At 44.2% G+C, this 16,033-nt stretch overlaps 1 protein-coding gene across 1 annotated transcript in view; it reads right to left on the bottom strand.

The window, feature by feature from the left end:
• Window positions 1-13,312: 13,312 nt before the first annotated feature.
• The window catches only part of TBX15 (T-box transcription factor 15), a 99,670-nt gene continuing 96,949 nt past the window's right edge, over window positions 13,313-16,033 (bottom strand). Inside the window, exon 8 of the mRNA XM_075491791.1 lies at window positions 13,313-15,519. Within this exon, the coding sequence (XP_075347906.1) occupies window positions 14,735-15,519 (785 nt within the window). The 3' untranslated portion in view covers window positions 13,313-14,734. The remainder of the gene's footprint in view (window positions 15,520-16,033) is intronic.

Genomic DNA, 16,033 nt, shown 5'->3' with positions numbered 1-16,033 from the left:
GAAGTGATTGTGCCCCTGTACTCAGCACTGGTGAGGCTGCACCTCGAATACTGTGTTCAGTTTTGGGCCCCCCACTACAAGAGGGATATTGAGGTACTGGAGCGTGTGCAGAGAAGGGCAACGAAGCTGGTGAAGGGTCTGGAGCACAAGTCTTATGAGGAGCGGCTGAGGGAGCTGGGACTGTTTAGCCTGGAGAAAAGGAGGCTGAGGGGAGACCTTATCGCTCTCTTCAACTACCTGAAAGGAGGTTGTAGAGAGGTGGGGGTCGGTCTCTTCTCCCAAGTAACAAGTGATAGGACAAGAGGAAATGGCCTCAAGTTGCGACAGGGGAGGTTTAGACTGGATATTAGGAAATTTTTCTTCACCGAGAGGGTTATCAAGCATTGGAACAGGCTGCCCAGGGAAGTGGTTGAGTCGCCATCCCTGGAGGTATTTAAAGGACATTTGGATGAGGTGCTTAGAGACATGGTGTAGTGGTGGTTTTGGCAGTGTTAGGTTTATGGTTGGACTCGATGATCTTAAAGGTCTTTTCCAACCTATATGATTCTGTGATTCTGTGATTCTGTGATATGTCAAGACTCATATGTGGTTGTTTCAAGTTCAAAATACAGCTGTCAATCCCACAGAAAACATGGGCTCTATTTCCTGCTCTTCCCCTCCCTGGAGAGGGAAGAGTTGCTATTTGTCTCTCTGCTTTTCCCCCTCTCCCATTGCATCCCTCCCAACCTCTCCAAGGCTCTTCCCTTGCCTTTCTCACAATTTTCCTTACTGCTGTGCTCCCCTCCTCTCCTCTGCAGCCCTTTGCTGTTCACATCCTCACTCTGGACCACTCTGCCCTCTCTTCTTGCTATGCCTTGCATTTCTCTCTGCTCCCTCAAGCTCACCCATGCTATCCATACTGCTTTTGGCCTTCTTTCCCTCCTGCACCCTGGGCTTTCTTGTGTATCCCCAAGCTAACTACAGTTCCCCATGCCACTCGCACTACCTGTCCCTGCTCACCAGGCTCTCCCTAATTCCCTGTCTGGCTTTCTAAGAAGCTGCCCCTTCCCTCTGCCTTTCTAGGCTCATCCTCCTCTAGCTGTCAGTGGCCTGCCAGCCTCTTAGAGGCTTTCATTTCCAGGAGCATCCAGCCAGTGGAAGACTATTGCCATCTTGACTGACGACTGGCTCAGTTCAAAGTTACTGGGAGTGACTGCTCTGTTGGTCAAGAGTCTGATAGAGAATGTTGGAAGATGGAGACATTTTGGATAGAGTTGATTTGTGTCAGCAGGTCATGAGGGAAAAATAGCAATATCAGATAATTCAAGCCTCGTTAGACATGGTTATATGTTGCGTCCTCTCTCTTGTTCTTTTCTTGGGCTCCCTGCTTTCTCCTGAAGGTTGTTCAGCCTTTCCTCTGTCCTTGATGACTTTTGCTTTTCTTTTTTCCCCGCCATTTTTTTCCCCTGGTGTTCAGGTTATAATGAGAGGTAAATAAATTAAATTGAAAACAAATGAAAAATAATGAGTCTCAAAAAATAGCTTCCAGGCAATGTCCAATCACAAGTATAGAAAAAGCTCATCTTGAAGTGCCTGTACAAATCATGGAGAAAGACTCAAAACCAAACTGCATGTGAAACTGCAAATGGGGTGGAGGGGGAAGCAAAAGGAAAATGCATGACAAATTCACATGAAGTGTCCCAGACAGCTTTTGTCTGCACAGAAATGGTTTTATGGGATTCTCTGCTGAAAAAGGAACAAAAAAATTAAGGAGTTGAGTTCAAAAGATCAAGTTGCATTTTCATTGATCTCAGACTTGTAAGAGCTGCCCCATCAATCACAGTTGCTTAAAAATTCCTATTAATGTGGAACTTGAATTCCCTCAAGTGCTGGAGCTGCCCATATGGTTCATCTTTGTAACATTTGGGCATCTCCCTGGGAGCAGTGTGAGATCTGTCAGTGTCAGAGCCAGACACTCTGCGCTCATCCCTACATTCCTGCAAATGGTGTAAGGAAAATACTATTACTACAGGACTGAGGAGCTCCATTTGATCCAGGACAAAAGTCACAGAAGAGGATGAGAAAAGAATAAAGACCAGAAGATTTGGCTTTCAGAGATCCTGGGGACAACTGCAGACCTAGGTAAAAATCCCAGTGTGTCGTCCAGGAGCTGTACAGGACAGCTTCAAGCCAAGGTGCTGCATGGCATTGCACAGAAATAAACACCTATTTGTTCTTAAGAAGGTGAGAAGAACGTGGCTGGTGAAGGCTTTCAGATTGGAAAGGAGAATTAAGAGGAGAATCCCCTACCGTTATTCTGAACGATATGATTAACACCATGATAGGCTGGAACTCTCATCAGGTACAGCTCGAGCTTGCCTTGTCCTGAGCAACAAAGTCATCATGATGGTAAATCACTGAATGGTGATTTTTAGATAGAGCTTTGTAGTTGTACAGACAGGAGCTGTGCTCCTCACTGGTAGCTGACTTATGCCCATGGGCAGCAGATGTGCTTTTACTGAGCTGAAGACTTTGGCTGCAGGCTTTGGCATATGGACATCCGTATTACTATGGACAGAATATTAAGAATGTGCTTGATGCTGAGCACATGTTTAAGACTTTCCTCTATTTCAGAGGACTATCCCATCCAGCCAAATTGACTCCGTGCCCTTAATGCCATCAGTTTTTCTTGAAGGCAATTCAGATCCAGAGCCAAAATTCAACAAAAAAATCTTTCTCCCTGAGGGGCACAAATTTGTCTTTGTAGTAAGTTCTCCTTCTTTCTCGCATTGGGGAAATTGTCATGAGGATGCATTTTTAAACTAGATCTTCAACTCAAGTCCACATTGGATTTAAGTAGCAACAAAATAACTCAGAAATGTACACTGAAAATAATTGCGCTGCAGCCTGACTTTGGTAAGAGTTAGAGCATTCACTTTGCCACTGTTGCCCCAGAAGCTGTGACAGAGCAAGTAGGAGCCACCGATATGGCCAGGAGGTCCTTTGAGTTTGCAGGGTCTTTCTGCAGAGAAATCTGCAAGGGCAGAAGAATATTCACAATCCCTACTCCCCTCATGCTATCAATTTGCCCCCAGACGGGTCACAATTTATTAAAAAAGGGTGAATTATCTGTAGCTAAATAAGGTCAATGCAGTGTCAGAGAGCAACTGATCACTATCTCTCCAAGTGGGCTGAGAACTACATGGGATGCAAAGCTTAGGTGCTGCTCGCACTGGGCAAGGGCTGAACAAAGGTCCACCTCCTGAGGTCTGAGCAGAGGCAGTACAAGTAATGCTGTGAGAAAAGTTGTTCACCACAGAAGCAGGAGTAGAGCTGAGATGTCAATGGCGTCAGCCCTCCCTCTTCAGAGAGTCAGCCTGCTGCAGGAAAGTGCTTGCAAGCAAGATTAAAGTTAAACTTGTGGAACTGAGGTCTGCCGCATGTTGCGCATGCAGGGACCCTGTCCTGCTTCTCATGCTTTGTCCACACACACACATGCGTGCATGCACAATTCCTGTACAAGCAAGCTGTTTACAAGCAACAATGCTGAATTTCAGTGCACATTCACTATTTCACACACTTTCATCTAGTCTCCTTTCTCTCAAGTGCTTATGCATCAAATTTTTGAGGGGACAAGAAAGGCTGCCTGCATTTTCTGGACATCTTTTTCTTGCTGCTTCTACAAGGTTTCTCTCTTTGTAGCTTCGAGAAACCACTCTGATTATTTTCTCTTGGCCAGTTTGATCCTGCTTTGTGCTTGCAGGAGAAAGAACACTTTTTTCTGGTGGCTGCCTTAGGATCCCGGCAAGATGCCATAGTCTGTGAGATGAGAAATGGTGACCTCATGAATAGGGGGAGGGAAAAGAGGGGGCGAGACTGAATTTTTGATTTTCTACATTTAAGTCCCATCACGCTTTGTGTTTTCATTTCAAATACTTTCCGAAATACTGTATCTATTTTCCTCCAAGATACTATGACCAAAATGACTTTACGCTTTGCCTCCACTGATTATTTTTCTAAATAGAAAAAAATTATTTGTCTTCAAAAGGATTTAAAACTCACCCAACAAAAAGTACCCAGAAATAAAGCAAAAAGTGGGAAGATGTGAGTGCTGTAGAAACAGACAAGTCACAAAAGAGTTAAAGTTCTTTACACATGGCCAAGTTAAATAAGACCTGGAGGGACACATTGTTCTCCCCCCAGCACCCCCTGAACTCTGGGGTGTCGGCTCATGAAATGCCTAGGAGGCAAACTTGGCCCCCATTGTGTCTCATTTAATTTGGCTGCTTGAAGTACTCACTTTTTTTGTAATTTGGCTTTTCCTACAGCTCTCACACCTTCCTTTAACGTAAATGTCCTTTACATTTTCAACATGCCTTTTCCCCAGCCCTCCATACCATATTGTTTGGACAACTGTCTCTTTTTCTCTGTGCACCTACATAAGGCTGCTGGCACAGGGCTGTGTTTATCTGCACACAGAGGAAGCGTAAAACCAAACTGAAGAGCACCATCGGCACAAGTACTGTGTTTACAAGGATGCACTTTTCAGCTCTGCATGCTGGTAAGGAGCCAGCAATTGTGCCCTGGAGATTTCAGCTGGCCAGCAGCAGGACTGCTCTGGAGCAGCACACAATGGTCAAGTTTTGCTGCCTGTGCAACCGACAGTCTTTGCAGCCTCAACTGGAAACTCTTTCACCACCCCCTTGCCATGGGTCAGTGATAAAATACTAAGCTTGGTCCCACTAAGCCTGCATGTCTGGGTGATGTTGCAACAGTGACGGGAGAAATATAGCTCAGACTACCTATGCTTGGTGGTGTCAGTCATCACACAGCACGCTCTTCCTCCCATCTGACGTAAATGCTGAAAGTATAAATGGAGCAACATTATCTTTAATGAACTAAATTGGCAAAGATGGGGACTTTGTCATCACTTCTACCAGTGATTACAGTTTTGCAATAAATGGAGCAGAGACTGGTGTAGGGTATGCATGGTCAAGGGCAAGTCTTTTGTTCAGTTTACTGGTATGTAAAATGGGGCTATACTGCGTTGACCAGCAAGGGAGGTGCAGGGATAATTTAGTTGAAGTCTCTAAGTGCCTTGGCCATGGAAAGTAGAGGATAAATTTTCAAGTACTGTCGCAAAGAGAAGGTTGTAGGTATTTTTCTAGCTATTTTTCTAGCAGCAAAAATTATCTTAAAAATTAATCAACATAAAATAAGAACACCTGAAATTACATTTTGTTGCTATATGAAAGTCTTTATTTAGACATAAATGCCCAACAACTTTGCTGAAAATCAGTCAACTCATTCTCAAACTGAAGGAGATTCAGGCTGCACTTGCAGCATTAGAAATGTGTTCACCCTAAAGTATGTACCTGTCTGAAAGGGCAAGGCCCAAGCTGGGGGAGAAAAATGCAGGAACGGAAGAAATGCCAGCTGTTGAGACCAGACCAGAAGGTTGTGGGAGCGCATCCGACCATGTCACTGCAGACTCTCTTTCAGGGGCTGCTGGGTCAGGGGACACTGTGTCCATGTCTGGGGACAGCATAGAGGACAGAACTTATATTCCTTCCTCCGTACACCACCATAATAGTCCTAGAAGAGAGGCTTCTGCTGCAATGCCTCTTCAGGGATTGAACACCAGCAGCCAATAACATTTTTCTTTCTGTTATGGCTGTGGGAAAAAAAAAATCCAGAAGGAAATCTGAAAAAGTGCAGTGAGAAGCCAGTGGGGCCAGGGAATGGAAATGGATGGCTGGACACTTTGGGATTGTTACAGGCAGCTCTGGTTCAGTGACATTTGCTGGGCTGCCGCTTTGCTGGTCTGGGAGATACATTAGAAAATGATATTTAGAAATCATAAATAAACTCATTATATTGCAGCTGTTAGCATTCTGGGAGACATGGATAAAAGTAGTGGAGAACTGAATTAAAGAACCCCCCAGTGGCACAATTGTGGCAACAGCTGAAGGGAGAAAAAAACATAGATATTATGGATGGATGAACCTAGAGAATTTTTTAGGTTTGGATTCAAGCTCAATTGAAACTGTGAACTCCCTGCTTGCCTTGTAGGGGCAACTCATGGAATCTGTATGTTGCTCCTTCTGCTGTAGAACTGTTGGACTTAAAATGGAAAATAGCATTAGCACTGGGCATCTAGTCCACAGCCCACCCAGGACTGCTCCTGCAGGACTTTCCCAAGCTTTAGCACTGTGACTCTGTTCCACAGCTAAATTCAGCCTGTCAAGCTACTCGACTTGATATTCCCCTTGAATTTCCCTTTTCCTGCTGTATCCTCTCTTCACAACGTGTTGTATATGATGAAGAGTAAATCATTGCTGAAATTCGTTGTCAGGGGGTGTCAAACTGCCCTGAACATAGGCCACATTGATTTTTATATGGCTATGGCTCCATTTCATAGCTACTGTTCATTGACATTAATACAATGAACACTGAGTAGTCTACCAGCTTAGACTTGAAAGAGATGGACATTGGCAGATCCCTTAACATCAGGTATCATGGCACGCTCGTACACTCACAATGTGAATATAACCTGGATATTAGAAAGGAGGAGGCAAAGAATTAATGCCATATGACAGCTAAGCCTTGCTCCCCTTCTCTCCCCCTCTCGCTTTTTACTATTTATAAGCCTTAGTTGACAGCTTGAACTATGGTCATGTTAGACAGATGTTTCCAGTCTTACATTTCTCCTGTGCCATTGCAGAACTTCCCCACCCTGTCCTCTGTGGTGGAAAACACATACCCCAGAATTATTTAGTTCCCCAATTTGGATTTGTGCATGACCTAAGACAGGAGCCAGGGTCTTAATTTTTCAACAGAAAGCACATATGACAAATCAGGAATCACTGTTAAACAGGTTTTTAACTCTAGAATTTCTTTGAATCAGACTGTTTCCTTCCCAGACCATGGCAATGATGGAAAATGCTTCCCAAGTCCCCTGTTACAGGGACAGACAGCTGAGATAATAAATCCTAACACTTCATGGTGTTTGTGTCACCCTGGAAATAAATAAAAAACAATTAGGCAAAGCATAAAACCACTTATGTTTGTATACAGACAACGTAATCAATTTTATGGGTTTTTAATTGTGGATGTTTAGTGATTAGTTGCCTGATAAATTTAGTAGCTATAAGCAGTGTATACAACAGTGTATACAGTGTAAAATTTAATACAGGACATTTTATGTTTAAGGCGTGAATATGTTTCCTTTCAAACGTTGATTTTTTTTGTTGATATGATTTTTATCTTTGTGGTCAGAAGCTAGAGCATCGCAAGTGTGAGCTATCTACAAAACATTTTTACACACTTTACGTTGTCCCTTTTGCTACGTGTTCATGGCCAGTTCTTTCCTATTTTGGATGTGTGCCCTTTATTTTTCATTTTTATGTAGGTTTCTTCAGGCTAATGTAACCTTTTTTTATATACTCTTTTATTCTTTTTACTTTTTTTTCCCATCAGTTCACCACATTTTTTGTTGGTTTCCTCTGGTCTTATGTAAAACTTGAGACTGCTCCTGACTTTGTAATGTTCACAGAGTTAGGAGTTGGAGTATTTTATGGGTAATACTACAGCTGTAGGAACTGATGTAACAAAACTGAGTGCAAGACTGTATAGAAGTGGAAGTTATTTTTATTTAGTTTTCTAAAAAACATGAGACTGTCAATGCACATATGGGACTCACAAGCTCCAAATGTATGTCTCCAAGTATTCTCGGCAGAATCACTTGCATGCAAGGGGAGATCGCCATCAAACCTTCACTTCATCTTCTGGTTTTCTTTTCACTGGTGCTAATGAATTGGTTTTTAGATGGGTCTTTTATACATTTCAGGAGTTACAGGTACTGAGCTTTCACCTTGGAATCTTGGTTAATTACCCATTGTAAACTTTGGGTGACATTGCTGCACATTGCCTTCTCCATCCTAGTTTTGGGTAGCTTGCTGTTAAAACTTGGCTTCTTGTTGGGCTTACAGGAAGAGAAATGGCACACACAGTGTGCTGTAGTCTTGTTGCCATCCTCCCATTACTGGATTGCAGGTTTTCTGCTGTTGAGTCATCCATGCTGTGATTTTGGTGAAAGCAACACATTCCTCAGTGTTTACCAGTTTTGCTGCTGCTGATCATGTCCCTGGATATCAGTACAGCCCATTCTTTGAATCCTTGCTCTCGTGTTCCTCTGGTGTTTTTACACACACACATCTGCATTCATACTTCTAACTAATCTTAATATTTCTTTATACAGACCTTTGCATAGCAACATAATATAAACCATGGAGTACAGTGCTGGCCCTGGTTTGGATGGTTGGCAGGTTGCACTTAAGTTTATGCCAGGTTAATTGCACTGCAACTTGTTCCAGCTTTACTGGGAGAGGCAGATGCTGGTAATTACATCAGTTCTCCAATCCCTAGACCACATTATTTATTTAATATATCAAACTGACTGCAGTTTTTCTCTGCACCTGTTCCTGGGCCAGTTACACCAGCTTAAAATGCAATTTTTATTATTAAAATGCAATTTTTATTATTAACGGGCAATTACCTGACTACATATTAAGGGAAATGTTATAAACAGCTCAGGTAGGAGAGGAACTCAAGGCCACGTCACCCCTCCCACCGCCCCCTGGGTACCCCTGACAAAGGAAAAACTGGGAAGGCAGTGGGTGCTGCAGCATGTCCCCAGGACTGTCATCTGTGTACTCTGGAGGGAAAAGCCCTTCCCAGGCACAGGCACCTTCACTGAGAACGACTACAGGCAGCCTGTCTTTTTGGCTGAACCAGCACCACCCTCCCCATCATCCTAAGAGAAGGGCTGACGCTCTCTGCTTACAGCCCCACTTGGGCCAACTCTGTGTCTCTGCAGTACTGCTGCATCCAGTCGGCTGGAAAATAGTTCCCTGAGGCGTGTACGGTGCTGGATGCTTAAGGGGAGACATGGCCTAGCAGAGCCTAGGACTGCTTGTGCAAGCTCCGAGAGCAGCCCTCAGAAGTCATCCTATCTCAGCAGAGAAGGGCATTATCCAGCTGAATGTCAGAGCTTCCAAAATGCTCAACAAATTTAGAACATTACTGGAATAAGAACAGCATCTATAGGAACTTCTACCAGTGTAAAATTATACAGGCTCCTAATCCTTTTCCCCCACAGCATGCAGAGAATTCCACATTGAGTCAGAAAAATAAGCGAGCTCAGTGCTCCAGAGATAGATTATTGCACAATTAACCCTACTGTGGAGGTTTATTTCTCCTCCCAAATCTGTCAATGCCAACCACTATCCAGCACAGAAGCCATGCTCATCACTGGCTGTTGCAACACAACAGCGTGCAGCCATGTGAACTGCTCTTTTCCAGTCTATTCCTCCATTCAGGCAGGATAGAATTATTGGAGATTTTTATTGTAGAACGGAGCGAATATTTAAAGAGGTGTGCTCCATACACTGCTCCTGCCATTTGCGGTCACATTACTCTTCTGGGGTGATCAGCAACAGTTACTGACATGGAAAAACAACCCTTGAAAAGAGTTGCAGGGATTTTAGCTGTATTCTCTACAGTTTCCTAGATAACAATTACAGACAAATTAGAAGGAGCAGTCAGAAAACTGAGTTGCTTTTCCAGCAGAAGTTTTGTGGGTCAGCAGCAGGCTACACAAAGCCCTCCCAGCAGACCAACAGACAAGCTCTCAGAAATGGTCCCATCAGTGGACTCAAAATGCTGGGTTACAAACGTGGCCAAAAGGCCTGGTCCTGCAGGTTGATTCTCTAAGGAAGTAGTTCCCTTGGATGGGAACTGGCTTATTTATAGCAAATTACCCCTCAGCCACACCAGCACCCTCCTCACAAAGTTCCGTCACTGCTTTTGTAGCTGCATTTCTAGTGCATCTGTAGCATGTAATTGGCATGCTCAGGCATTCCTCTGCCCAGTCCTTGGGTGCACTTTCATGTTGTTGCTTTGTTTAGAACGATGCCCAACAAGCAACATCCAGCAAAACTCATCCGCTAGTGCTAGTCTAACATGGGATGTGTGAGTCAATGCACCTAGTTGTGTTGAGGGAAAAAAATCTGAACACGTTTTTTTTTTTTAATGCCAAATGACTATGTGTCAGCCCTCACCTACATCAGTAAAGCTTCATCTAGTATGCAATAAATCAGCCACACTAGCAGATCATCTGCTGTAGTATGTTTAACATAATGTCACAGGCTGTGTACCTAAGCTGTATTAATGTTTGCGCCCTGAGCATTTTGCTTTAGCACATAGTACTTACATTCCCTTGAAGAACACTATGTCACACTGGAGTGCAATGTCCTGGTTTTGCTGAGCTGCGGTGACTATGGTCATGGTAATATTTATGTCCTGTGCCTGTCAGTGTGTTAAGGAATGAAGCTAAATAAACTTTGCAAAGCTCACAAACCCGCTCTAATTATTTTTGCCCCATCCTTTTCATTTGTGTAACAAGTTGCCAGGTTTGCATTTGGAACAGCTCTGTGCTGCAAAATGAGTGATCTCCTATCATCAAGATTTCCACTACCCTTCCTGGCATTTGGATCGGGCTTTTTAAAAAGGGTACTTCTTTAAAGAGGTACATGATGTTTCACCTTTTAAATTTGCAGCATCTAACTGGGAGATACAGAGCCTTCTCTTCTCCTGGACTGGAAGCCAGAAGCCTGCATGGGCTAAGAGGAAATGGGTCAGCCCAGGAGTGATGGAGTAAAGACCTCCTGGTTTCTGCAGCTCTTAGTAGATCCTCTGGTGTCTAATAACAAGCATATGCCAGATGAAACTTGGGTAGGGGGCGTGCATGCGGGATACCTGTTCCTTGTATGGCTTCTTTGAAAGAGGAGATGTCACACGGTGGCCTTCCATGCACTGGGAAAATGAATAAGGTCCCTGTCCTCCTCCCCTGTCTCTTCTAAAGAAACATGTGAGAACTTACATCTTTGTGACTGTGACCACACTATCAAAGCTGCTTAAAGTTGGCCAAGGGGTTCAAATGTTCATGGTGAAGTAGGGAAGGAAGGAAGGGGAGCGGAACCATGCAACTGCCACCTCTGCTCTCCACGCACACATGCTTTGCAAATGAGCAATCAAAAGGCTCCTGGATGAGAGCGTGACCATGCCAGGAGGGTTCTCAAGCCCCATGGTTAGGGCAGTCACCCAAGGAAAAGGAGTCTTCCAGGGGTGGCTCTTGTGTGTACTGCGACCCGGGCTGCCCACCAGGCGAGCTGGTCCCAAGCAGATCTCCCAGACTGGCCCTGGTGCACCTCTCCCATTGCCCATTGCCCTGCCTCTTCTCTCGGAAGCCTCAGTAAAAAGTGGCAAATGGCTCAGAGCCTTGTGTCCCTACGGAGGTGGCAGGGGGAGAAGAGCCACTGCTGTACATGAGATACCTCTGTCATACCTGGGTCTACTTCAAATTCAATGCTCACCTCGTGTTTCTGGGGAGGTGTCAAGGCCTTAAGCAGGTTGCCTGCTCAGGGGAGTGTTATCCTGGGAGGATTTCAGCTGTGCACCTAACTGAATACTAAGTAAATCGTTTTAACATGCTTTAGCCTGTTATTCTTGATACTGCCCTCCAAACACTGCTCTACTTTTGCTTTGCACAGTGACAACCAAGGAAAAAGTTTACTATTTTTTTTCCCATTTCACTGTTACCTTGTTTTTAATTCCCATAGACTGTCAGTGTAACTTTCACACTGAGTCATATCTGTGCATTTACAACTTTACATCTTAGGACAGGGAAGCCTCTCTCAGTTTTTTTTCCTGTTCTTTTTCAGTCTTGATGCTGAATATTCTGATCCTGAATCAACAAAACATTTAAACATGTGCTAAGATGAAGGAATAACTATCTAGCTAACTAAGCTCTCTCATTTTATACATGCGCCACATAAGAGCTAAATAAATATGTTTTTAAATATGGTCAATAAATATGGCCAATAAATGCTCACCCTAAAGTCAATAAATTTCATACTGAAGGCAATTGGATGGAGTAACATTATTTCAGTATGCTGAAGAGCTTGGTTGGATCAGGGGCAGCGTGCTCAGTACCTTGAAGGATCATATTGCTGAAGAGTCTGGGTGACAATTTCAAAGCTCTTCCGCATGGATTCCTACTAAAATGCATGGAGACTGGGATTCCAGTTCTTCACACTAATATTGAAGGTTGTGCCCTGCATCTGTCTTTTGCTTTCTTCAGCAACTGTTTCCAGTGAAAATTTTTGATGAAATTATTTTTTTGTTTTAATCAAGATTAGAAACATATATTTTGATACTGAGAATGATTTTGATTTTGTTGAATCACATTCTCTTCTTAGCTGAAATACAGACTCACTCACAAAGAATTAAATGGAATAAATAAGAAAGAGCAATCTAATGCAAATAGCCAGCAAAAGGAAATACTGGTTCACACAGCATACTATTAACTTGTAGAAATCATTGCCATAGGATGAGTCAAAGCCAAAAGCACAGCGAACCTCAAAGCACAGATTGAAGAGTATTTCTGAAAGATTCTGAAAGGACTTTAGAAAGGTTGTAAAACTCCCTGTTTCAAGATTAAACCAAGAATTAATTATTGGGGGTAAACAGAAGACAACAAGGGGAGGGACAGATTCTCTCCCACCCGTAGTCCCTCCAACCCTTTTTGGCAGCATCCACAGCTAGATGCAATAAAAGCCAGAAGACAGTCGGACAGACTAGGCACAGAACTGGGAATGGTATTGGTATATTTATCTTCTCCTGTAAAAAGAAAAATTAAAAAATGCTTGCAGAATTTACCTTTCAAGGTCTTTCTACCTTCCTGGTGCTTTCTGAATTCAGAAAAAAAGTTTATTGACACAAGGAAAGACGTAAACTCTGCAGCCATAACTTACAGCCAGGTTTGCGGGGGGCTTCAGCTTCCCTACTGCTTTCAGTGTTAATGTCTGAATCTCGTATTAGAAATGTAGTGCAAATGAAAAACTGACACATACCCCAAGATGACATCTAAAAATGAGAAATAAATTATACTGTTATTTGTAAGTATTATTTTCTATATTGACTGCGAAAAATTATTCTGAAGAGCTTTTTATTACACTTTAACAAAATAACAACTCTAGCTGTCCGTAAGACACACTTTCTGTGAAGGCAGGCACCTTACAGATCCCAAGCACTCAATTTTTAAAATTTCTTGGAGACAGAATTTTTATTTTTATTGTAATATTGCCTGGACTTCATAATTTAGCAGTGTGTCTTCATTTCCTCTTTTGTGCAAACACACATGGCTGTATTTTGAAAATGTCTATCTCTAGAAGACCACCGAGGAAGCCTCACAGACAGAAAAACACAGAGGGAACAATTGCAAAGATTTATTTAGCGCATTCTGTGCTTGGCACTTAGAAACAGAGTTCCGTGCATAGGGCAAATCTTTATACACCTTTTTCTTCATACATATTTTACATACCATTTTTATTGCCCTCTTTTATATTCATAATATTGAATCCCCCACTAGGCATATAAATACATTTATCTACAACACCTCACAACAAATCTCAATAATATCTGTATTCTGTTACTTGGTATTTGCATTTTCACACAACTTAAATGCATAGCTTGCACCAAGCTACAATTGTTTTCTTATTTTTAAAGGATTTGAAGAAAAAAAAAGAGAAGAAAAAAAAACAGAAAAGAAAGATGTCAAAACGCAATGATCTATTTGGTTAAACAGAGATCATGTGGCAGGTGGGAGGCTGGTGAATACTCAACCGCACTGTTACTGAAATGCTAATGGTTTTCTATGGCAACTCTTGCATGCAAGGTGAGGGAGGCTGCACTTTTGTAGAGCAGAGCTTTCTTTTCTCATTGCTCTTCCACGTGAGCTCAGTCTGGACAGTTTCCTCCCATTGGGTTGAGTGCTACAGGACACGTTCCCAACAAAGGCTGTCGTCCTTTCAGTTTGGATGCACCACTTCAGGTCACATCAACAGGAGCTGAGCCCCCCTCTCCCCCATGCATCTTTCCAAAGATCTGTCCCTGCTTATGTCTGAGGCTCACTTGTAGGTTAAAACTTTTCTCTCTCTTCTCTCTCTCCAATTTCCATCTGCAGGCTGGGTGCTGGTAAGCTTGACCCTCGCAAAGAACTGCTCTTCACCATGGCTCTGATGAGAATGCAGATACCTCTGGTGAAAATGCAGATACCTCTTTGAGAGGAGAATCTCCAGCCCAGCAGCACCATTCCTGTGCTACAGTGGGAGAAGGAGCCACAGGCCACTGTTGGCTTCAGAAATGGGCTGAGCCACTCCAGCAGTGAGGAACGGTCTGGGAAGGGGAAGGTCTTTAAAGCTATGGGCAATGCAGCTTCAGAGGACGAAGCCTTGGGAGACTGCCTTTCTTCGACACCCAGAGGAGACAGCACAGGGGCACAGCTCCCTCCACACCGAGAGCTCACACAAGCTGAGAGTTAATGCATAAAAGGTATATTCAGCTGCTTCTCTCCAGCTTCTCATTAAAGTCATGCCCTTCTCTCTGCAATGTCCAGAAAGAGCAGACACTCTGTGCCAGATCTGGAGGCCCTGGGCTACAACAAGCTGCGATGGCTGTTAGTTGAGGCTTTCCACAAGGTTCTGTGGTGCATACCTAGGTGGCTTGTGTTCTTATTTATCATTACAATAGTATTTCCACTATAAGTTTGAAGGCGAAAAGGTACTGGGATGGGTTTACCCCTGGAAACGACAAAGGTCCAGCTGCCTTCGATGCCAAGGAGAGGCATGGCTTGTTAGACCATGTGCACAGACATCTGTGAGGAGGAGCCCTGAACCGCACTGTACTGTCTGTTGTCACAGGTGTTGGCCATCTGCTGGTTGCCGGAGGGAGGGCTGATCATGTGCATCCCGTGATCCATCCCCGTGGAAAGGTATTGCCTCTCTCCGAAGGCCCCGCTGGACGGGGAAGAGCAGAGTAAAGTGCTTTGGGAGGTGGTGAGTTTCTCTGGGCTCGCCGCCAGCCTGGGGGAAGCAGAGAAATTGTATCCATAGAGGTTGTAGGGGTTGTGCAGGGAAAAGGCATTGTAGGAGCTCTGCTGCATGTGGCTGCCACCAAACATGTGTGAAGAGGAGGATGTGGAGGCAGGGTTGCCTGCTTGCATGACATACTGAAACTGGGAGCTGGGGAAGGACCCCAGCTGGCCACTGTATGCCTCCATCTTGCTGTTGCTGGGCAGGGAGGAAGGAGTCGGCATTCCTGAGATCAAGGATGGAGTCCTCTGAGGCATGAAGGTTTCGGAGGGCTGCGAGGCAGAAGTGGTGCCACTCTGCAGCCGGTTGTAGCCGCCGTCACTCAGCCCTGGGTAGCTCTGCAAGGCGGCCATGTTGCTTCTGGCGCACGGGGGATAATCAGACAGGTTGAGGTTGCAGAGCTGACTCTCCCGGCAGCCAACATTGAAAGTGTTGGGGGCCAGATGAAAGGCGGGAGGGGAGCAGGATGGAGAGAGAAGGTGAGAGGAGGCAGAGGGCGACGGGGTCCCCGTGCTGGAGGTGGTCGGGGAGGTGCCTGTGCTGCCTCCTGCAAAATAAAACACGTGGGAGAATGTTCAGAGCCTGGGACCACATCTGCAAAATGAGACAGTCTCATTAAAAACCAGCTTAGTTTAATAAAGAAACAAGGGTGGTAAAATGGCTGCTGGAAAACTCAGCCTTTCTTGGCAAGAGCTCTTACTTTATTAATAGCATCCCTTAGTCTTTTCTGCTGCTCTTTTGTTATGATTTTGTTTTTCAACAGAGATTTTCTTCCTTTTAAAACAGGTGAGGGAAGCAAGCATGCCACAGAGCAATCAAAGGCAGTGGGAAAAGCTGCAAGGAAGCACCACTCCATCAGTCAAGACATCTGCCATTTCCAGGCATGTTTAGTCCTTTTTTAAAAAAAAAAAAAGTCTTGTCTCCCTCTCCTGGTCTGCAGGAAGACCACCAGTCAGTGGGCTGCATGGCCCCGCTACACACATGCTTTACCATCCACTCGGGGGGCTTGCGGCGGGAAGTGGCTGAAAGCATGTTGGACTTCTGCACTGTTCAACAGTTTT

This window comes from Mycteria americana, chromosome 1 (genome assembly GCF_035582795.1).
Source record: "Mycteria americana isolate JAX WOST 10 ecotype Jacksonville Zoo and Gardens chromosome 1, USCA_MyAme_1.0, whole genome shotgun sequence".
NCBI classification, from domain to species: Eukaryota; Metazoa; Chordata; class Aves; order Ciconiiformes; family Ciconiidae; genus Mycteria; species Mycteria americana.
Note: the sequence above shows the minus strand (reverse complement) of the source record. Positions and strands in the feature narration are given on the sequence as shown.